At 42.3% G+C, this 23,616-nt stretch overlaps 2 protein-coding genes across 5 annotated transcripts in view; both read right to left on the bottom strand.

Moving 5' to 3' along the window:
• The window catches only part of nelfb (negative elongation factor complex member B), a 31,552-nt gene extending 23,889 nt beyond the window's left edge, over positions 1-7,663 (bottom strand). The window contains exons 1-4 of the mRNA XM_070862793.1: positions 7,500-7,663; positions 5,954-6,117; positions 4,517-4,616; positions 4,062-4,292 (exon numbers count right to left, since the gene is read on the bottom strand). Coding sequence (XP_070718894.1) covers positions 4,062-4,292; positions 4,517-4,616; positions 5,954-6,117; positions 7,500-7,601 — 597 coding nt within the window. The 5' untranslated portion in view covers positions 7,602-7,663. The remainder of the gene's footprint in view (positions 1-4,061; positions 4,293-4,516; positions 4,617-5,953; positions 6,118-7,499) is intronic.
• Positions 7,664-7,763: 100 nt separating this feature from the next.
• LOC139232491 (ER degradation-enhancing alpha-mannosidase-like protein 3) overlaps positions 7,764-23,616 on the bottom strand; it is a 66,667-nt gene continuing 50,814 nt past the window's right edge. For 2 of the 4 annotated variants that reach the window (XM_070862790.1, XM_070862792.1), the window contains one exon: positions 20,533-23,380. In XM_070862790.1, coding sequence (XP_070718891.1) covers positions 23,100-23,380 — 281 coding nt within the window. In that variant the 3' untranslated portion in view covers positions 20,533-23,099. Of the gene's footprint in view, positions 7,800-15,226; positions 15,246-20,532; positions 23,381-23,616 lie in introns of those variants that run through there. The other 2 variants (XR_011588017.1, XR_011588018.1) reach the window with 2 other exon arrangements.

Genomic DNA, 23,616 nt, shown 5'->3' with positions numbered 1-23,616 from the left:
GGCTCGCTGGGTGTCATCAGGAGCAGGAATTTGCTCTACCTCAAGGATACCAAGATGAAATATAGAATCCCTATCAGATGTAACAGTTTATCACTCAGTATACCCCACCATCATGCCCATATGTATGTTTTTTCTCAGAACCCACGAATATATGTATTTTCCAAAGACAATAGGTCAAAGTTATTGCAAAGGGTGGGGGAGGGGGGGGGGGGAGAAGCAACCTTATCGTCCCCTCGTTAGTCCTCCCCTTTCTTATCATGGCACCACGCCCTATGGCAAAACTTGTAATGCTAAATCCACAAGAAGCAACAAAAATAGGAAAAACAAAGTGAAGAATATTTATATCATCATCATTATAGGCGGTCCCTCGAGCGAGGATGACTTGCTTCCATGAGTTCATTGGTGTTTTGATGAAGGACCCGATGTTCCAGTCCTGAACTCCAATTGAGGGGGTGGAAGATGCCTGTGCGTGGATTTTTTTAACGTGTGGTGACCGTTGTACACCAGCCACCACAGGGGCTTGACAGAGCTAGGTCTTGGTCCAATGGCAAGGATTAACCAAGACGACTGGAGACCAGCTCTGCTGCACGGACCTAGTGCGCACACATATCGCAGTGTGGGCTGACCCATGCTGCCCCTGGGCCCTCAGCTCTTCTGGGCCCCGTACCCTCATCTGTCGCACCTCCGCCATGATCTCCCGCCGCTCCTCCGCCATAAACATTCACCGCATCTCGCCACAAACACTCGCCGCTCATCCGCCCCGACGTTCCCACTCTTCTGTACCTGGGCCCTGCCGACATTCCTGCCCACGATCCAAAACGGCGACCGGGGTTTTGAGCCCGACCCGCAGAGCTGTTCTCTTGCAGTTCGGGAGGCCACAATTTATATAATAGATAGCTGGAACGCTGGTTTATGGTGCAGAACAGTCTCACGGTTTAGATCGCTCTCAGTTTATGAAGTCACCTGCAGCCCTCAAGCACATTCATTACGTTACACATCACACCTTTGCTACTTATCTCTATACAGTTTTATATAGTTCTGCAATTTTGATTACATAGAATATACAGCATAAAAACAACCCACTCGGCCCATCTAGTCCAAGCCGGCATTTATGCTCCACCCGAGCCTCCTCATCTATCAGTGTAACCCTCTATTCCCTTCTCCTTCATAAGCTTATCTAGCCTCCCCTTAAAAGCATCTGTACTAGCCACCTCAACCACTCCTTGTGGTAGTGAGTTCCACATTCTCACCACTCTCTGGGGAACGAAGTTTCTTCCAAATTCCCTACTGGATTGGAAAAGGAGTTTAAAGGTTTTCTGCAATTGTACAAAAAAAAAGGAAAACTATAGGCAATAGTAGGGGTGAAAACTTGTTTCATCAACTGGACATTCTCATGCATGCCAAGTGTCATTCTCACAAAAAAATCAGATTGTTTGCCAAACACTTAACTAAATATGCTCAGCAATCTCTCTCAAACTTCCTGCCAAATCCTTGCTCCCTCCCAGCCACTGCAGTAGCCGAACCTCTGACTCGCCACCAGCAACACCATGGCAGATCCATCCATACCACACATTTTCAACTGGCACATGGGGAAGTGGGAGGCAGATCTCAGGACTCTATAAGGTCTTCCGATTTCTATATGTAATTATCAAATTTCTGCAAGTTTTTGTACTTGCTGAGCAGCAAACCTGAGGAAAAAGCAGCATACCTGAGGACTGGGAGAAATTTAGAATTCAGTGGAGGAGGACAAAGGGTTTAATTAGAGTACGAGAGGAAGCTTGCCGGGAACATAAAAACTGATTGCAAAAGCTTCTATAGATATGTGAAGAGAAAAAGGTTAGTGAAGACAAATGTAGGTCCCTTGCAGTCGGACTCAGGTGAATTAATAATGGGAAACAAAGAAATGGCACACCAATTGAACAAATACTTTGGTTCTGTCTTCACGAAGGAAGACACAAATGACCTTCAGGGTGTACTAGGGGACCGAGGGTCTAGTGAGGAGGAACAACTGAAGGATATCCTTATTAGGCGGGAAATTGTGTTAGGGAAATTGATGGGATTGAAGGCCGATAAATCCCCGGGGCCTGATTGTCTGCATCCCAGAGTACTTAAGGAGGTGGCCCTAGAAATAGTGGATGCATTGGTGATCATTTTCCAACAGTCTATCGACTCTGGATCAGTTCCTATGCAATGGAGAGGAGCAAATGTAACACCACTTTTTTAAAAAAAGAGGGAGAGAGAAAAAGGGTAATTATAGACCAGTTAGTCTGACATCATTAGTGAGGAAAATGTTGGAATCAATTATTAAGGATGAAATAGCAGCGCATTTCGAAAGCAGTGACAGGATCGGTCCAAGTCAGCATGGATTTGTGAAAGGGAAATCATGCTTGACAAATCTACTGGAATTTTTTGAGGATGTAACCAGCAGAGTGGACAAGGGAGAACCAGTGGATGTGGTGTATTTGGACTTTCAAAAGGCCTTTGACAAGGTCCCACATAAGAGATTGGTGTGCAAAATTAAAGCACATGGTATTGGGGGTAATGTACTGGCGTGGATAGAGAATTGGTTGGCAGATAGGAAGCAGAGAGTCAGGATAAATGGGTCCTTATCTGAATGGGAGGCAGTGACTAGTGGAGTGCCGCAGGACTCAGTGCTGGGACCCCAGCTCTTTACATTATATATTAATGATTCGGATAAAGGAATTGAGTGTAATATCTCCAAGTTTGCAGATGACACTAAACTGGATGGTGGTGTGAGCTGTGAGGAGGATGCTAAGAGGCTGCAGGGTGATTTGGACAGCTTAGGTGAGTGGGCAAATGCATGGCAGATGCAGTATAATGTGGATAAATGTGAGGTTATCCACTTTGGTGGCAAAAACACGAAGGCAGAATATTATCTGAATGGTGGCAGATTAGGTAAAGGGGAGGTGCAACGAGACCTGGGTGTCATGGTATATCAGTCATTGAAAGCTGGCATGCCGGTACAGCAGGCGGTGAAGAAGGCAAATGGTATGTTGGCCTTCATAGCTAGGGGATTTGAGTATAGGAGCAGGGAGGTCTTACTGCAATTGTACAGGGCCTTGGTGAGGCCTCACATGGAATATTGTGTTCAGTTTTGGTCTCCTAATCTGAGAAAGGACGTTCTTGCTATTGAGGGAGTGCAGCGAAGATTCACCAGACTGATTCCAGGGATGGCTAGACTGACATATGAGGAGAGACTGGATCAACTGGGCCTTTATACACTGGAGTTTAGAAGGATGAGAGGGGATCTCATAGAAACGTATAAGATTCTGACAGGACGGGACAGGTTAGATGTGAGAAGAATGTTCCCGATGTTGGGAAGTCCAGAACCAGGGGACACAGTCTTCGGATAAGGGGTAGGCCATTTAGGACTGAGGTGAGGAGGAATTTCTTCACTCAGAGAATTGTTAACCTGTGGAATTCCCTGCCACAGAGAGTCGTTGATGCCAGTTCATTGGATATATTCAAGAGGGAATTAGATATGGCCCTTATGGCTGAAGAGATCAAGGGGTATGGAGAGAAAGCGGGAAAGGGGTACTGAGGTGAATGATCAGCCATGATCATATTGAATGGTGGTGCAGGCTCAAAGGGCCGAATGGCCTACTTCTGCACCTATTTTCTATGTTTGACTTATTACCACATGACTTATATTGTTGTACAGGATACAGCACGTTATTTGACAAGTTGATACCGTCTTTCAGAAGATAAGGTTTTGTATCAAGATTTTTAGGGGTCTCTGGGAATGTGAATATTTACTGAGGTCCCTCCAACAGAGAAAAGTTTGAAACCCATTGTTATACAAAGCCTGTTATACGGAGTTCAATAATACAGAAACATATCCCTGAGCCATTGATACTGTATCTGCCTGCTAAGTTGCAAAGAGCATTAAAAGACTAGTGAGAAATTGTGACCATTTCTGGAAGTAGTGTGAAGGGATTTGCTTGAAGAACCATTCCGTGTACAAGACAAAGGATGTGAGACTCTGACATTTGTGAAATACTCCCTCTGTACCTCTGATAACAAGCTGACCTGATCCATACCTCTCCCTGGCGTCTGGTTTTGGGGGACGCTGAGAAGAAGTTGTGCAGGACCGACAGCTCACTGCTGAAGAGGGCATTTTCTTTCTCAACGATGTACTGTTTCAACAATGGCGAGACCTCGTCTCCAAACAGCGCCTGGTTATCCTGCCAGATTTGACGTTTCACTTCGGTGGCACAGATTTTGTACAGCTCCTTATCTGCCATCACCAGCTTTAGCTTCTCTTCTGGTACCTGTATAAAAGTATGCAACGTACCACCATTATGTTAGTGCAAATAAAAATTAGATGGGCAAAGCTAATGGAGGGAAGAACATTGGACATACCAGCATGAGGCAACTCCAATGAACTTTTTAATATTAAAATCTTGATCAAGATTTTATCATTTGACGAAAAATCTCAAGCTCATATTGGACTATAATACTAACTTGTCACTTTTTCCAACACTGTGCTACTGACCTTAGGTAAGTGTTTCATCACACACATCACAACGGGTTGTATCGACGGCACTTTAACCAATGGAAAACATTTTCCCAGCAGATCTTCCAGCTTGTTGTACCTGAGGAAAAATGTTCAGAAAAAACCCCACCAAATGGCAGCAATAATATATGCACAAGAAGACTTATATAAGAAACTGTTAATCAAAACAAATCTAATTACAATTAAAGTTACTTGTATCATAACAGAGTTCCAAACTGCCAGATAATTCCGAGTGCTTTCGAGCTCATTGCTGAACTGTATCTTTCAGCATCAGAATTGTATTAAACATGATTTAATAGTGGAATAGATTTATAGTTAAATACTCCAAAAGGAATTCAGCACTAAATAGTATAACTGCAAAATAAATAGAGTTTTTAACGAGGAACAAACTTGATGAGTAAGTATCTGGATCAAGGAAGTACCTCGACTTATTTAAAATAATTACATAATGTATTTGGCCTGAACCTCATTCCTATAGACAAATCTAATTTTTTTTTGATTTGACAAATTGAGAAGTGATTTGGAAATGGTCAGAGTAACTTTACGCATCTTCATAGGCGGTCCCTCGAAGCGAGGATGACTTGCTTCCATGCCAAAAAGGGATGAGTTCACAGGTGTTTCACTGAAGGACCTAATATTCCAGGTCCCGAACTACATCCTGTGCGTGGATTTATTTAACGTGTGGTGACCATTGCACATATGCTGTATGTGTAAATGTTCTGTGCTTGAATGTTAACTTGTTAAGTTTTTCCATCAATAAAGTGGATTTGAACTTGAGGGCTTTTCCCCTCTTGACATTAGAAACCCTGGAAAATGTGACCCTGAACACCTACTTACTGCAATAAACCGGATGTTACCGAATTTTATCTAGAATTAAAAATGATTTTTCTCTCTTCAGAAAACAGGATAGATTTTGAGGTGGAAACTTTCAGTCTTGTGTGTGTGTGGGATTACAACTCAACATTGGGCTAAACTGCAGTACTGCCAGACAAATGTTCGCAAAACATACACTCTAAAAAGCCTACATATTATGCTTACTGCACAACCTGACACAATGTGTATGAGAAAGAGACACTTATTCTTGAAGTGTTGATAAGGGAAAGAAACTTACAAATCAAGTTGAATATTCAGAAAAGTATTTTTGAAGTTATAAAACGGTTATCATTTAGGGATACATAAACTGCACTACAAGCCATTTACCTCAAGCATAGTTCGTGAAGGAAATTTAAAAAAAAAAGGTAACCCCCATAATTGTTAACGCTTGACACTGCATCAAGTTTCTCCGAACAAATGTTAACTCTAGTCATTTACTGTCAGTGATTATTCTAACATTTCATAATCAGATTTTAGGTGACTAGCCTTAATCATTATAAAACCTGGAGAAAAAAACCTAATGAATGGTTTATGTAACTCTACCTGTCTCCATCTTTGCCCTCTGATGCTATGGTAGCGACTTTATCCAGCAGTTTTTCACGTAGTTCATCAAATACAGACTGGTGGAACTCCAGCCTAGGAATACTGTGCAGGTCCAAGAACGGTAACGCTGACTGCAGGGATGGCAGTAGGATTCCATTTTCAATCTGAATTTTAAAAAAAACAACAAGTCAAGTAGTATATAATATACAATAGCAAACAGCTAGGATACACAGTCAGCAGCCCATTGGAGGATGTTGGGAGATCTCCGCAGGGAGGTGTCTGAAGAATGGGTAACATAGGGTTCAATCGCTCCTGATCCCATTCCGTTTTTGGTTGAAATGTGATGATGCTGACCCTTTAAACACGTCCATTAGATGGGGAAAAGGTTTCCAACTCATCCACAACCAGGTTTCTAATAGTTGTTATGCTTTTATGTGATGGCTGCAATATTTTAATCTTGCCCTCTTGAAGCAGAATCCCAAAACGTATATATAGGATGGCAGGCTCCCTCGGCTCCTCCAACATGCACTCAATCCTTTTCCCAAAGTCACAGCTGGAGTGCATCAGAGTTAACATTGGTTTGTAAGCAGTGCATGACATTATACTCTAATCATGGAGCAAGCAAGATCAACTCATTTGTTTCAGCATCATATTCAAGGAAACAAGGATCACCCATGTATTTAACAGTTCCTCAGATTTGGATGTAAATATAACCATTCTGCTCCCGATGTGGCCTATATGGGACTCCAGACCCACAGCAATGTGATTGACTCTTAAATGGCCTCTGGCAACAACAACAGGAGTGTTGTGAGATTTTAAAAGATCGACACCGAGCTACATGAGACATTAAGGCATAATGACCAAAAACTTGGTCAAAGAGGTAGGTTTTTAAGAGCGTCTTGAAGGAGGAAAGAGAGGTAGAGAAGCAAGCCATTCAAGGGCAATTAGGGATGGGCAATAAATGCGGGCCTTGCCAGTGATGCCCACATCCCGAGAATGAATGAAAAGAGGTGGGCTCTGGGGGTGCGGGAGAGCCGGTCTCTGGAAAAAGAAAAGACTTGCATTTATATAGTGCCTTTCATGACCACCGGACGTCTCAAAGCGCTTTTGGAGTATAGTCACTGTTGTAATGTGGGAAACGCGGCAGCCAACTTGTGCACAGCAAGCTCCCACACACAGCAATGTGATAATGACCAGATAATCTGGTTTTGTGATGTTGATTGAGGGATAAATATTGGCCCCAGGACACCGAGGATAAGTCCCCTGCTCTTCTTCAAAATAGTGCCGTGGGATCTTTTACATCCACCTGAGAGAGCAGACTGGGCCTCGGTTTAACGTCTCATCCGAAAGACAGCACCTCCGACAGTGCGGCGCTCCCTCAGTACCGCACACAGTGTGGGCCGGGTTAATGAGCTCAGTCCCGGGGGGGCGAGGCCGCCCTCGTAACCGTGCCCCCTCCCTTTGCCCCAGGGGCCCCCGGGTTAGGCCTCCAGGCCCCACGCCCCCACCCTTTGCCCCGGGTTAGGCCCCCGGGCCCCTCGGTCACCTGGAACTGGTCGATGGCCTTCAGTGGCTCGGTGCAGTTGGTCAGAGTCTCCTTCAGGTCGTCCCCGCTCGCGATCGACAGTTCCTGCAGCCCCGAGAACATGGCGCCGGGGCCGGACCGCAAGTCGGCGGCCGGAAGCCGCTCACTGGGGGACCGGGTTCGCCCGCGCACCGCTCCGCCTGGAACCCCGCGCTCCCGCTCCAGTTCCAGTTCCCCACAAACTTTCACTCTCACTGCTTCCGCTGTGCTCAATAAAGTTGTTTCCTTCTCATTCACACAAGCTCCTCGCCACCAGTAACTCTAGAAAATCGAATGTTGCCAACTGTTAGTGAATTAAAGGAGCCTCTCCGTACCCCACATGCCAACCCTCATCTTTTAAAGATGACAATCTTTCACCACCAGCTTTTTTACCCTAACTATTGGAGGCTGTCAGCATAAAGCAATCACCCAGTTGAAAGGAGAACCAAGAGCTAGTAGAATAAGTGTTTTTCCCCAGTAATGGTTTCACATAAAATTGAGACAAAGGTTGGTAAAATAATGGTTGCAGAACATCACGTCTACATGTGTTTATATAGTGCAATTATATAGTCACCATCATGGGCAGCCCCTCGCACTCGAGGAAGCTCAACCTTTACCGCCTCCAGGCTAAATCCAAGGTTGTCCCATCCTCCGGTAACGAACTACAGTACGCAGACGACGATTGCGTCTACGCACACTCTGAGGCCGAACTCCAAACCATCAACAACACCTTCACCGAGGCACACGGAAGCATAGGCCTTACGCTAAACATCCGAAGATAAAGATCCTCCACCAACCTGCCCCCGCTAAACAGCACTGCCCCCCCCCCCCCCCCCCCCCCCCTCATCAAAAGACACAGTGCGGCCTTGTACAACGTGGACCATTTTCCATACTTCAGGAGCCTACTGGCAGCTAGAGCAGACATCGATGACAAGGTCCAACAGCACCTCGAGTGTACCAGCGCAACCTTCAGTCGTCTGAGGATTTATATAGTGCCTTTAATGTGGTACAACATCCCACACAACTTCAGGAGAGCCGAGGGTAAAACAGATACCAAGCCAAAGGGGAGCCAAAGTTTAGTCAAAGAAATGGGTTTTCAAGAGGACAGAGAGTTGATGATGTTTAGAAACATAGAAAATAGGTGCAGGAGTAGGCCATTCGGCCGTTCAAGCCTGCACCACCATTCAACAAGATCATGGCTGATCACCCACCCCAGCACCTCCACACCCCCCACCACCCCCTCCACACACCCCCACACCCAAGGACCACATCTAACTCCCTCCCGAAAACATCCAATGAACTGGCATCAACAACTCTCCGCAGCAGGGAACCCCACAGGCCAACAACTCCGAGTGAAGAAGTCTCTCCCAATCCCAACCCCAAACAGCCCACCCCCCCCATCCCAAGAGCGTGCCTGCCCACCCCCCCCAAGCTCCGGACCCACCAACACCGGGAACACCCCCCCCGCACCCAACTCGCCCCGTCCCGTCAGAATCCTTCCCAAATGCCAAACACCCCCGGATGTCGAGCCCCCAGCCCCGGCCACCCCGGAGCCACGCCCCCCCCGACGCCAACCACACCACATCCACCAACCGCCATCTGCGCAATCAACCCGTCCACCCCACTCCGAACACTCCCCGCACCGAGGCACAGAGCCCCCAGGCCCACCCCTCCCACACACTTTGCCCCCCCACCCAGACTTCCGCTGCAATGTGGCTCCTGTCCCTCACCCTGGGTTTCTCCGCCCCCCACCTCCACCACTCTCCCCTCCATCCCCCACCTCCCCTCAACTTCCCTCTGCCTCCCTGCACAGGCTCCCATTTTGGGGGCGGTAACCTTTGGGGCCTGGAATTTTAGCCCACAGTGTGGAAGTCCTGCTCCTGCCGCAGACTTGGCCTTACCACCCCTCAATGGAAGCGGAGTGCAATTTCCCACACTCCACTTCCTTTGGGGGCAGTTACCGGGGCACGGCTGGATGCTCCTGTGACAGTTTGAACTGGTGCTCTCCATTCTCCTGTCCTGCGACAGTTTGAACTGATTCTCAACTCACTGTCCTGTGACAATTAGAACTGGTGCTCTCCACTCTCTTCCTCCTGCGACAGTTTGAACTGGTGCTCTCCACTCTTTGCAACAGAACTATTTCCAGACAGTGAATGGTTTTGGTTGCCTATGGTGGGGCAAGAGGGGGGAAATGCACAAGACTAGAGTCAGATGGTCAGAGAAGTCAGTAGGTTATATAGGGCCTTGTTGGGGCCTCACCTGGAATATTGTGTTCAGTTTTGGTCTCCTAATCTGAGGAAGGATTCTTGCTATTGAGGGAGTGCAGCGAAGGTTCACCAGACTGATTCCAGGGATGGCTGGACTGACATATGACGAGAGACTGGATCAACTGGGCCTTTATACACTGGAGTTTAGAAGGATGAGAGGGGATCTCATAGAAACGTATAAGATTCTGACGGGACGGGACAGGTTAGATGCGGGTAGAATGTTCCCGATGTTGGGAAAGTCCAGAACCAGGGGACACAGTCTTAGGGTAAGGGGTAGGCCATTTAGGACTGAGATAAGGAGGAACTTCTTCACTCAGAGTTGTTAACCTGTGGTATTCCCTGCCGCAGAGAGTCGTTGATGCCAGTTCATTGGATATATTCAAGAGGGAATTAGATATGGGCCTTACAGCTAAAGGGATCAAGGTATGGACAGAAAGCAGGAAAGGGGTACTGAGGTGAATGATCAGCCATGATCATATTGAATGGCGGTGCAGACTCGAAGGGCCGAATGGCTTACTCCTGCATCTATTTTCTATGTTTCTATGAAAGAGGCAAAGCCATGGAGGGATTTTAAAACAAGGATAAGAAATGTAATTTTGAGATGTTGGGTGAACCAGTACCCAATCTAAGAGACAGGGTACGTGGACGATAGGACATGAGCAGTAGTTGAAGCTGCATGAACTGAAGCTTATGACGGGCTTATGGAAGGTGAAACATGACATGCCCTCAAGAAGAGTATTTGAATAATCAAGTCAGGAGGTGAAGGCAGCACACATTTCAGTGACAGATGGTTTGAAGTCAGGTTGAAAAGTGAGAGATATTACAGAGGCAGAAGTAGATGGCCCTTGTAATGGAGTGGAAATAGGATTGGAAGCTCAGGTGAGGTTGAATCAAAGGCCAAGTTGCAAACAGTCTTGTTCAACTTGATGACTTTAATTGGTAAAAGTCAGGTGCATATCTATGTTTTCCTGTACTGGGACAATAGAACCATTTACACTGCAAAGGAAAGAAATCAAGTGAACAAATTCATCCAGCTGCAGTTAAGCAACTGCTGTTTCAATAGAGTTTCATTTACCAAAAAGAGTTTCAATAACATCTTTTTGACTGCAGCTTGACTCTATAGAATGATGGCAAAGTGGCACACAGGACATTTTATCCTACTGTCAAACATATTTAAAATCTGGTTAATATTTAACTTGTAGAGGTCACAAGTTTGTTTCTAGGCACATTTTTCTCCAGACCTCCAAAAGAAATACATCACCAGTTGCGTTACTTGAAAAATTTGAACATCCTTTCACACCTTCATGTATTTAGGTTATTTTTCCATCAGTACAAGTGAAGGAATATTGTGTATCCCTATCACTTATAAAACCCATCAACTCTTTTCTTAACAGTCAACTTTTTTGAAGAGGTTAATCACCTGCAAGTTTTCCTCCAAGTTACACACCATACTGACTTGGAAATATATCGTCATTCCTGCTCCGTCGCTGGGTCACAATCCTGGAACTCTAACAGCACTGTGGGAGTTTCTTCACCACACAGACTGCAATGGTTCAAGAGGGCAGCTCACCACCACCTTCTCAAGGGCAATTAGGGATGGGCAATAAATGCCAGCCTTACCAGCAACGCCCACATCCCATGAACGAATAATAAAAATAAATTAAGTGTTACAAATTCAGGGACTCGCCTTAGATATTCTCTCGGGTACAGCGCCCTTTATAGAAAAACATCCCAAGGCACCAAGGAATGTAATCAGACAGAACCCAAAGGAGGAGTGACAAAGCTTGGTTAAAGGAGTAGTGAGATCTGCAGGGGAAGACAGGTTTAGGGAGGGAGTTCCAGAGCTCAGGTCCTAGATAGCTGAAGGAACGATTGCTAATGGTGGGCCAGAGGGGTACGGGGGGTTGGTAGTTGCATTAGGGAACCACAGTTGTAGAAATATTGTGTCCGAAATTGTCCCACACTGGGTTTGGGGTGCATCATTTGAATTATCAGAATTTTTAATCAGCAGCTGGCAGCAGCTCGCAGGAGCCCCGCAATTGGCCACTTGGACGTTTCAAACTGATGCTGGTGCTTCTGGTGGCTGGAGCGGGACGCTGTGAGCCAACCGGTGCAACGTCCTTCCCCCTCTCTCAAAGGGGAGGGACGCTGCGAAGCCTAGGGCCGGCTCCGTGGCGGACACTGGGCCAAGGAGGGTTTGGCTGGACCAGCGGGTCCCCCATGAATCTGTCAGTTGCATCGCCCGGCATTGACCGCACTCCCGCGGGGTGCAACGGGGTCGGCGCGCACAGTGCTGACATCATCGGCGTGTGCGCCGCCGCCGCCCAGGGCACCAACTACGCAGAGTGGCGCAAAGCCATTTCCGCCCACGGCAACCCGGGGGGATTGCCGGCTGGGCTGCTTCTGTCGCCTGCCCCCGGGCGCAAATCACTTATCATCTCGTTAGCGCAGACCGGAGGCGCCAACGGGCCTTGCGCAAAAAGGCCATTTCGACCCAGAAAGTTCTTGAGGGGTTATAGGGCTGGAGGAGGTTAGAATGATACGGAGGGGGTGAGTCAATGCAGGGATTTCAACAAGGATGAGAATTTTAAATTCAAGGCATTGGTGGACTGGAGGCCAACACGGGTCCCGAAACACCGGGGTGATGGGTGAGCGGGACTTGGTGCGGATTAGGATTCAGAGAACAGTTTTAGATGAGCTGAAGTTTATGGAGGCTCACGATGCAGTAATATATCCTGATGTGATCTAAACTAGCAATCCTGGCATTGCATGCACTCCCAGGTGTACCTCTGCATACCTTTTGAAGATAAAGAGAAAACATTGGATAAGACAAAGGCAGATACAAATCCTGAAACAGCTATATATTTTTTTTTAAATGAACAAAGAGAAGCAATTCTGATCAGAATCTCATTTCAATCATAACAATTTATCATGTGGAAGAACATAAAATGATGAATATGTTATACTTCCCCACATCACTGGATCATCTTGTTCAATTTAAACAAAATAACCTCCAACTCATTTTGCCAAATAAAAGCTTGCCTTCACAGCTTTCTCTAAGAACCTGAGTGAGCTTGGAGTTTGCACTGGACCTTACCGAGCTCACGGCCTTGGCTAAACCAGTTTTGGTTTCAAAAACCGTGGAGTGACGGTATCTTTTTTTTTAATAAATCTACCTCAACAACCAGAGGGCTTAAGACAGACAACCCTTTCCAAGCACCTGGGACCAGGAATTTTTGAATATAATGGATGTGAGGTGTTTATGATTACCAAGACAAGCTAATGCTTTGCCATTGTTTACAATCTTTAGGGAAATTACCTATTAGCATTTTAACCACTTTTTGACTTGGTCCCTTTATTTAACAAAAACAAATACACGTTGCTTTAAAACACAACCCTTAAATTAAAGTCTTATTTCCCAATTCTTTTGGTTGGAAAAATGCTCAGGAAATTCTGAAATGTGGTGGTAAGTTTTTGCTAGTTTACTAAGTACCATGCACATAAAACACTTCCCCTCAACCTCTGCCCAAAACGCATAGAATTCAAGTACCAACCTATAAAATCTGAACAGCGTTATGACACACTGGGCAATGGGACACAGTTGTAGCTATAAATAACATCCCTTTGCTGTGTTGGAGAAAATAAACCTGAAGGGGAGATACAAGTGTTGATGATACAAGTATTTTCCCTAAGGAGGGTCTGAAATCATCCTAATCGGGGCTCGAGGGTTCAAAATTTTGAATTTTTTTTTACACTTCATTGGGGTAATAGTATAAGAGTCTACAATAAATACTTTTATATTTTATTGAAAGAGGAAAAAACAGCCTCAATTTTATTGAAAACTATTGTCTATGTGCCATGTTGGAATTATTTTCATTTACATTTCATAACTATTTTTCTCCCAGTAGATGATCTATTTCTTGGAGGAAAAAATGTAAATTCATTTTCTTCCAAAAAAAAAATCTAATGCCAATTGAAGTTTCAAACCTATGCTTAATTCACCATAGGATCATTCAAGTCAGGGCTGTAGGCAGCAAACTTTCATTACACACCCATCCCCAATCTCTGGAATCCAGCCCAACCACCCGCACAAACTCGTTTTTTTTACTTCAGCCTCCGAATTCGCCCACCAACCTCCAACTCTCACACCCCATCTTCAAAAGCACTCAACATCGACCGCTTTTGCCGTGATTTCAATGCAATATTTGCTCAATGTCCAATTACACACAGATGGTGTATAGGAGACTTCCTAGGCTGGTACCAGAGATAGAAGACTTCAGTCATGAACAGGATCTGAGGTTGTTCTCTAAAGCAGAGAAGGTTAAGGGAGATTTGATGACGTAAATAAAGAGCTGTTTCCAGCAGCAGGGTCGCTAATCAGATTTAAGGTAATTGGCAAAAGAACCAGAAGCAACATGAGGAACTGTTTTTTTTTTAAAAACGTAGTTAGTGCAATTAGGAGATGGGCAATAAATGCTGGCCTTGCCAGCGACACCCACATCCATGAACAAATAAAAATAAGCTGTGATCTGGAATGCACGGTTTGAAAGGGTGGTGGAAGCAGATTCAATAATAACTTTCAAAAAAAGAAAATTGGATAATTACTTGAAGGGGAAAATTGCAGGGCTATGGGGAAAGAACAAGAAGTGGAACTAATTGGTAACTCTTAAAAAGCCAGTACAGGCACGATGGGCTAAATGGCCTCCTGTTATCCTGCATCATTCTATGAATTAAGATTTTCATTGAATTTTGATTAAAAGCAGATGTCTCACATCCTGGTCTGCCAATCACATTTTGGACTTGGCACAAGATGAAACCACCCCCCATGCATCACACATTTATAAGTACTCCTGATGATCTACATTAAATATTTTCATTTCATGATAACGATGTGGGCTTTGGTAAGTTTCCTGAATGAGAGCAGGAGGAGTGAGCAGATACATTTAGAGATACGGGTCAGATGAGCAGGGTAGGGAGCAAAGGCTGCAATCATGGAGGGGGATACAAAAAGGATATATATGCAAGTACAACCACCTCCAAACATACACAACATACTTCTATGGGAGCAGGATCTCCCTCTTACCCTCAACCTGGTATTTTTTTCCTCCTTCCCCCTCTGCAGTTGTACACATATGCCTAGAAGCTCTGCCATGATTGCAACCAATGATCATGCCCAGAACATTGTCACTTTTCTGGCACAAATTAGATAAATTTAGAGCTCTTACTGCATTCTATTCAGCACTTCCCAATTAAGGCCATGAATATCTGCTGGTTAGGTAACGCAAGTGTCTTCTGCCGGTTGATCAATGTTTCCATGGTCACTATGATTTGAAACAGCTGCCGATGTTTTATTTTACCCCAATTTTTTCTCCTCCAGATAGTGACACTTGCTGGGGTATCTTTCCAGAGGCGGATCATCCATTGTCTTCATGTGTGAGCCTCAACAGTCAATGCCAACAGTCTAGTAAATTACAAAGGTATCTCAGCTCATCCTGTGATCACCAACATTTATGTACATGCATTTTTCAACAGGGATCACTGGATAGAAAACAGAACTTGTACTGATTTTTATTTTCCATCTTAGGAGCACTGCTGTGTGGCTGAAAGCTATCAACTTAGAGACCAGGAATCGAACATGCGACTTGCTGGTCAGTACAGCAGATGACACCACCATTAGGCCATCAAGCAAGTTAAACTCAGGATTCTATTGTTCTGGAAGCCACACCTTGCTGAAATGTGATCACCTTTAAAACAAGGATGCAAACTTTGAAATAAATTACCTAAAGCTCCATCAAAGGCAATACTATTCTTTAACAGTCAACACACAAGGGTATGGTAGCATAGTGGTTATGATATTGGACTAGTAATCCAGAGGCCTGGACTAATGATCTGCAGACACAAGTTCAAATCCCATGGCTCTGGGGGAATTAAAACATTCAATTAAATAAACCTGGAATAAAAAAGCTAGTATCAGTAATGGTGACCGTGAAACTACCAGATTGTTGTAAAAACCCAACTGGTTCACTAATGTTCTTTAGGGAAGAAAACCTGCCACCTTCCCGGTCTGGCCTATATATGACTCCAGACCCACAGCAATGTGATCTCTGTGAAATGTGAACTGCCCTCTGAAATGACAAGCCACGCCGTTATACCAAACCGCGACGACAAAGTCAGCACTGTGGAGTACCTTCACTACAAGGGCTGCTGCAACAGTAACACGGCTCACCATCACCTCCTCAAAGGAATTAGGGATGAGCAATAAATGCCAGCGATGCCCACATCCCATGAACAAATAAATTTTAAAAAAACAAGCCCAAACACCACGTTCACCCAGCGTTGCTTACATATAATACACAATTAATGCACAAAACACATATATATAGATTTCCTTGACAAATTTGTATTGGCCCTGCCAAGCTTATACTGTACAATTACAAAGAGTGTAGATGCATTAAATTTGTCCATCATGAATCGACAGCTATACAACATCTTAGCTCACATCTAATAATAATTAGAGTACATGAGACTTATAAAACACATTTGACTATTAAAGCAGTGAGACAGTACTGGATTTCATGTGAACCACTCTGGTTACCGCAAAAAACTTCAAAAACATTTGCATTGTTCCTCAGTTATTAGCTTCTGCCTACACTTCAAAAGGGGACTGGATTTGTTTTAAATGCAAGATTTTTAACATGGCATCCAGATCTTTCTTGATATACAAACACTGCAAGTTGCAGATTATATCTTGGACAGGTTTCAGAAGCATTGTGTTTTTGAATTGTAGTCAATAAGCAGTACTGCCTCTTAATTTTTAATCCTGCAACTCACTTATCAATGTCAAATGTTCCAAAATGAGGTACAATTACAGAATGTAAATGAACAATATTTCTTGACCTTGCACAATGTTGAAAGCACCATTTTGGAGAGAGTAATTAAACAATTCTGTCCTGAGAAGGAGGTGGTCACGTGTCAACACTGATACAATACTGGCAAGTGCTTCTCATAATTGGTTTGCAATTTATATGAAAAACACCTTAGCCCTCCAATTTAAAATGAAAATCAGTTTCACGGTGACTGGATGTTATTTATTATACTTTTCACTCAGCATCAAGACACAAGCATTTATAAAAAGGTCATCATTTGTGCACATTCTTTACTGTCAATGTACCCCAATCAAAATTAAAACTACCATGAGGCACCATATATAGATGAAAACATTCATAGATTCTCTGGAGCATTGAAATGTGATTCAACTCCCTTGAAAATTCACTTTAAAATGTAGACAGTTATATAAAAAGACATTTATTTTATATAATTCAGCAACAATTACACAAGGTAAACGCTTTAAAGTTTTGCAAGTCTACCCATTAACTGTTCAATTTTGCACTCAGTTCCCATTAAGATTTTGAAATGTTAAATGTCCATACTCAGGTTATTTTAGTTTTTAAGCTGATAGACTGCCATTAGTTACTGTGCCAATTATTGCTTTTTTGAAGCCATTAAAATATAGATCATTTTTGTATAAAACATAGCTTGTGGCTAATTTTATCTGCCCATTTTCTATTAATAGGCAAAAGAAAATCCAATTTTGTTAAGTTCAACCAGATGTGAAAATAGCATGCTTATTTTAATTACATATTTTAATAGCAAAACTTGGGAGTAGCATACTGACTTTAGTTAAATGTCCTCATAATTCTCAGGTATAACAGGAGGTTGAGAATCTCAGGAAGAAAGTATAGGCAAAGGAGGTTAGCCTAAGCTGGAGGGTGATAAACTTGTTTAAATGCTAGTTAACTAGGCTAGTCAAATTGGTTTTACAGCCAAATGATTGTGGTTATGCATAAAAAGGTGCACTATTAAAACTTTGGCAAAACATTTCACAAATGGCAATTTAAACTCAAACAGTACGATTGCAACCGATTAGTGTGCTGAATTATTCACCAAAATGAAACTGTTAAACACTGGGTAATACATGCCTTTTCCTGGATCTGTGTAAAGTTGTGGTCTTCAAGCTTACAGCAAGACAAAGGCTATTTCTATTATGGATTTCTCCACTCATGTTTCTGGAATGTGCAAAGTGAGCCTTACAATGATTTCAGAGTGGCATCCCTTCAATTCATGCTTGAAATAGCCCGTGTGTTGTAAACACAACAATAAAATATTTAATCTACTCAACGGTTTTTACAATATGGCTGTGTTGCAACACTAAAGTATTTGCCATTTCAATTTTACACAGTTCCTCTCCTTATCAAGGCACTCAATCTCCCTTTCAAATTCCTCAGTATTCATAACTTCTCTTAACTAATGTAAAAAGTGCTGCAATAAGTACTTCGTGTTATACAAGCTGTTAAACAGCACAATTCCAGCACTGCGAAAACTCACCTTGGAACTGCAGCTACAGCATAAAAGACAGAATCTCGTTTAATATTTTAATCTCAACACAATGAATCTTATTAATGCCAAATGTGAGTTCGACTCAATTATAAAGAGTCAGGACCTAACTTATTATCTTTGAAATTACATTAATAAATGTGCAATTACAGCATTTTCTAACTACTCCAGAGTTTCGGATTTACGAGAACCATGTCCCTACCTTCATTAGAAAGTGATTCATCTCCAAACATTCAACAGGCTGTTTCCATCACTCACAAATACTCAAGTTTACATTTTTCTTCCCTCCCCACCCCCCACCAAAAAAATGTACAATAAGGGCAATTTAAATGTAGTTTTCCAGTCAGTACACTCAACCAGACTGTGCATCTACTTTATCTCCGATTCACCTGCAAATTTATTGTTGTTGCTCAAACTGGCCAAGATAACAGTAAATTAATGACACGATTTAGATGTCAGACTTGGCTCAATATCAGAAGGTTGAGAGTTCAAGTACCATCTCCAGAGATTTGAGCACATAATCTAGGCTGACACTTTGGAGGTACAGTCTTTCGGATGAGATGCTAAACAGAGGTCCAGTCTGCCTTCTCAGGTGGACATAATTACAGCACTATTTGAGGAGCAGGGAAGTTATCCTTCAACCAACACTAATAAAATAATGGTCTGGTCCTTTATCTCGCTCAGTCAAAATCCTGAAACTCCCTACCCAAGAGCATTGTGGGAGGAAGCGCACCAGCTCCTTCTGAAGGGTAACTCGGGATGGATGATAAATGCTGGCTTTGCCAGCGAATAAAGTAAAACAAAATTCTCATTGCTGCTTGTGGGACCTTGCTGTGCACAAATTAGCTACCGCGTTTCCTACATTACAACAGTAACTATTAAAAAATCATTAACTGGCTACAGAGAGCTTTGGGACATCCTGAGGTCTTGAAAGAATCGATATAAATGCAAGTTCTTTCTTTTCTTTAAGAGTAAATATACTTAATCCATTAAAGTTGGCCAGAAATTATTCTAAACTAAGCCTAAAATACTATTTTCACAAGTCAATTCATTTTGGCACTACATAAATTTACATAGACTCGTTAAAAAAAAACAGGCCATACATTTAGGAACAATGCTTTTAACAGGCTTTCTGTCCAAAAATAAAAGTGGTCTCTCAAAACCACAACCTCAATTGTTAACCTGAAAACGCTTTAATGCAGAAATTATATCACTCTATGATAACGGCCAATAATATTCTTGGTATATATATATATATATTATATATACATACACACACACATATATTAGATAATTAGATATTCTCAAACACTGCAGATTAAAAGTTTATGTATTGCGTGTAAATTAATCTCGGTATGCACATCAGATCGTTACCTCCAAACTGCTCCTGACCTAGAAGTGAATACGGGTTTGAACCTCCCTTATCCGAACCCTCGGGACCCAGCCTGTTCTGGATAAGGAATGGTCACGTTAAATTGGATGGTACAGGTACTGAGCAAGGGGATATCAGGGCTGGCTTAGGGCTGGGAGTGCGGCAGAGAGATCATGGGGGGGGGGGGGGGGAAGTCGGTGGATCGCGGGGTGAGGCTAGCGATTGCTGGAGTCATCAGTGAGGAAGGACTTCGATTTGTTCATGTCGGATTGGCTGGGAATGGTCCTGGATAAGGGAGGTTCAACCTGTATAATGTAATGAACACTATAAACCTATTTCAAGTACTATATAGTGTTGGCCTGCAGTAGGCATCAATTTTACCTCCAATATATCTGAAGAATTAAACTGCATCATTAAAAATGTCCTTTACTCTCGATGGATTAGAATAGTCTGCCGGATATTGCTGGTGAACATGCCTTGCATCTTAGAAATAAATTTAGTTGAATGCCAGTTATATGAAGCACCTTTTAAGCCAATACATATTAAAAGTAAAAAAGAGTCAGCAATGGAGCCATCAAAATACTACACCTGACTAAAGGATAAGTAAAAATATTAAAATTGGAAATTGTAACTGCAGCCCAGCACTAGCTGCATTTACACAAAATAAAATAAGTTATATAAGCATAGTGATGATGACCATCAATTAAAAAAAGGCAAATAAGCAATGTGAGTACTAAAATAAAAATTAATTGCCCAAGAATTAGAATACATGGTAATTAAGATTACCAAATCTCCTCCCCTCTTTCTCTGCCAACTCCCCTCTACTGAAGAAGCAACGATTACCACAGAAAAAGATGTGGCTGTTTCAGAAAATAATACAATGATGAAAGCAATCCTATTGTTAAATTCTCCTTCCGGAAATTAGTAAACATAGTTCTTAACTTAAGCTCCAAAGCAAATTATTAAAAATGACACTTATAAATTGAACTATTTAGAAATGTGGGTTTTGAGAGTGAAGGATATATTGAATATGAACATTTAAAATAAACATTGCATTATAATATACCATATACAGCATGCATCGGAGGAAATCATAACATTTCATTAATACAAATAAGTTTAAATTAAAAACCACTTTGAATATTATATAGCTAGTAAACATTACATTTGAATACTTAAAAGATTCTCCTGCCCGAGGAGTTGGTTACTGTAAAGAATATTGAAGAAAATCATTTTAAAAAAGGGCCAAAACTTCAACTGCTATTTCAACATAAAAACTAACATTTATTCCTGCCTTGAAAGAAAAAAAATAAGCAAATGATAATTGGATCTCATTGTTTTACTCTGATTTAAGACCCCATGGTCCAGACTTGCTTTAAAGTAAAGTTCTAGCATGAGATTTCTGCATTTCCGAGCACAATATATAGACACAGAAATAAGCAGCATTGAAAACGCAGCAACTGATAGGAGACAGGTAAATACCAGATGCTATGTTCTGCACTAATCTCAGTCTAACAATGGAACTCTGCATCCGTGCTTTGACATGTGCACGAAGATCTGCTCTATCCTCCACTGATTTTTGTTATTAGAACACGGGAGAAAGTGTCACTTTGTCCGAACACAGAATTGATGGAAAGTTTTAAAAAGGCAGTTACAATTGACTATTAAAGTGCCGCTTTATACTGGCATAGAGTTATACAGCAGCCAAGACAAACTCGTACTAGTGCGATGGCTCCTACAGGAAGTTTCATATTTAATGCACTGGGCATTGGATCAGGGCCCGACATCCAAAATTATAAATATATTTTTTCTCAATGTATACCTGAAACAACTTTGCATCAAAGTGAACAAGGCCGTGTATCTGTAGCCATACATTTGCTGATTGCTTCATTTTATAATGGAACTGAGTGTTCTAACGAGCAAAACTCACTTACAAAGTCTAGTTAAATTGTGTTAGTGTTTAAGTTACTGATACGACAAGGTTAGATTAGCAAGCATGCACTTAATGCTATAATTTAATGCCTCTTTCACCTTCCCTCAACTCTTAGTTGTGGGGATTTAAAAATCAATTCAGTTCAGCCATGAACTCATTGAATGGCGGTGCAGGCTCGAAGGGTCGAATGGCCTACTCCTGCACCTATTTTCTATGTTTCTATGTTTCCAAAGCTGCTCCTAATGTTTTTTCAAAATATTCCAGCAAATGACCAAAAGATTGGGTGTTCTTTAAGCTGTTTGGAGGTAGGTCATACCCTGGCTGATGCAGATTTGCACCAGATTCTTTCCCAGCTTGTGTATTTTTGGCCTTGCCTTGATGAATTCTAGCTGTGTGACGACCAATATTTATAATTGCACTGATTCGGACTGAGGACTGCTCTGAGTTTGGCTGGTCAAATGGATTTACAAAAAAAACTCTCCTCCATCAACCAAAAAGAGGTTAGCTATGCAATTTCAAATATTCAGAAATTGGCAACAGATTTCCATATTTTACTACTTTTTCTTAGATAGTATCAAAGATTTAATTTTAATAAGCTTCAGTATTTGAGCATCATGTATTAAAAATTCATTCATGTCCATTGGGAAAAAACAAAACTGACAGCCCATAAACCAAATATACTTCAAAGTCCCTGAGTGACGAATCACTACCTGTGCACAGTTTAAATCTGCAGACACTGGATGAACATTTTCATATAAAGGACCTACAAATCTTCTCAGTAACATGTTTACACAATCTACATGGTCACCAGTTTCAATATTTGTATATAAAAAGTTAAAATGGAAATAATTGACTATTATTTATTGCTAGTCTGAAAATGCCGTTCGATTTTGAACCATGCCAGTGTTTCAGAAATCACAAGTAGATTGAAGGGTTTTCATTGATACAACTGCCAGTATTGGGAAATGATGCTTTGCTGAAATAGGTCAATTTCAGCAGGCACATGTCAAGCCTGAACTGAAATCACTGAAACACGTGGTCCACTCTCCATTTATGATACACATGTTTACTACCAGTGTGCATAAAATGGATAGCAGCAGTACCAGGAAGTTATTATAAATATCTCATTCCTATTGCATTGTGATAGACTTTAGGCTAAAATTCATTGCATTGCTTTAGAGGAAGCAATCTTCAAAATACTCACTTCAGTGAGTACCATCTGTGAACTGCGATACTCTGTCGACTGTAGTCCCCAATAATTGTACCACGACAGGCATCATTCCAGTTTCCTAAATTATTCCATTCAGCTCTGCCTATGTATTTGGAAGCTTTCCTAAAAATATGGTCATTTGTCACCTTCAAATATTGGGAAAGCTCCATCACCTTCAAAATAAATTAAAAGCATATGTACATCAGTTAAGGCATTTTCCCTCCCAAAAATCAGAGCTCACTTCCTTAGTCCTGGAGGACTGGTCCAGAAAACTGGCAACAAATGGTGGAATTCTAGATTTAATATAAAGCAGCAAGGTTTTGAAAAATCTAGGATTGCACAATCCTTCTGAATTTAAACAGAGTTGTACAAGATGGAACCTTTTGTTTTGGAAAGAAAGCAGTATTTAAAGCTCATCCTTGTTGGTTCCTTCAAAAGCATCCATTTCTTCCCTCCAGTCCAATGGTGCAGATGTGTGGTCTTCAGTCTCTTCCTGTTTTGCAGCAACTTCCTGACTTTGTGCTTCTCGAAGTCTGTCTGCGTTCTCATCTGAATGCTCCGCTGACTCTGGTCCTGGACAACTCTGTGAGCTAATGCCAAGTTCTAATTGGGCAACCTGTGGATCCACAGAGTCAACTTGGATATGGATCGTTATTTCTGCAATAGTTCTTTCCTCGTCTTTGTTTTCTGAAATAAATTGCAATTTAACAATGGAATTACTACCCGAACTAGTAACATTTACATCATTATTTCTATTAGGGAATAAACTAGCAAAATTGACCATTGAAACACAATGTAAACGCAACATGAACACGTCAGGACATATTTGCTCTGGTCAAAGGTCAGACCTTGCTTGATCATTTCACCAAATGTACGTCTCTCTGACCAAACCATCTGAAGAACAAAGTAAAACTCCACCCTGC

The sequence above is a fragment of the Pristiophorus japonicus genome, chromosome 20 (genome assembly GCF_044704955.1).
Source record: "Pristiophorus japonicus isolate sPriJap1 chromosome 20, sPriJap1.hap1, whole genome shotgun sequence".
Lineage (NCBI taxonomy): Eukaryota > Metazoa > Chordata > Chondrichthyes > Pristiophoridae > Pristiophorus > Pristiophorus japonicus.
Note: the sequence above shows the minus strand (reverse complement) of the source record. Positions and strands in the feature narration are given on the sequence as shown.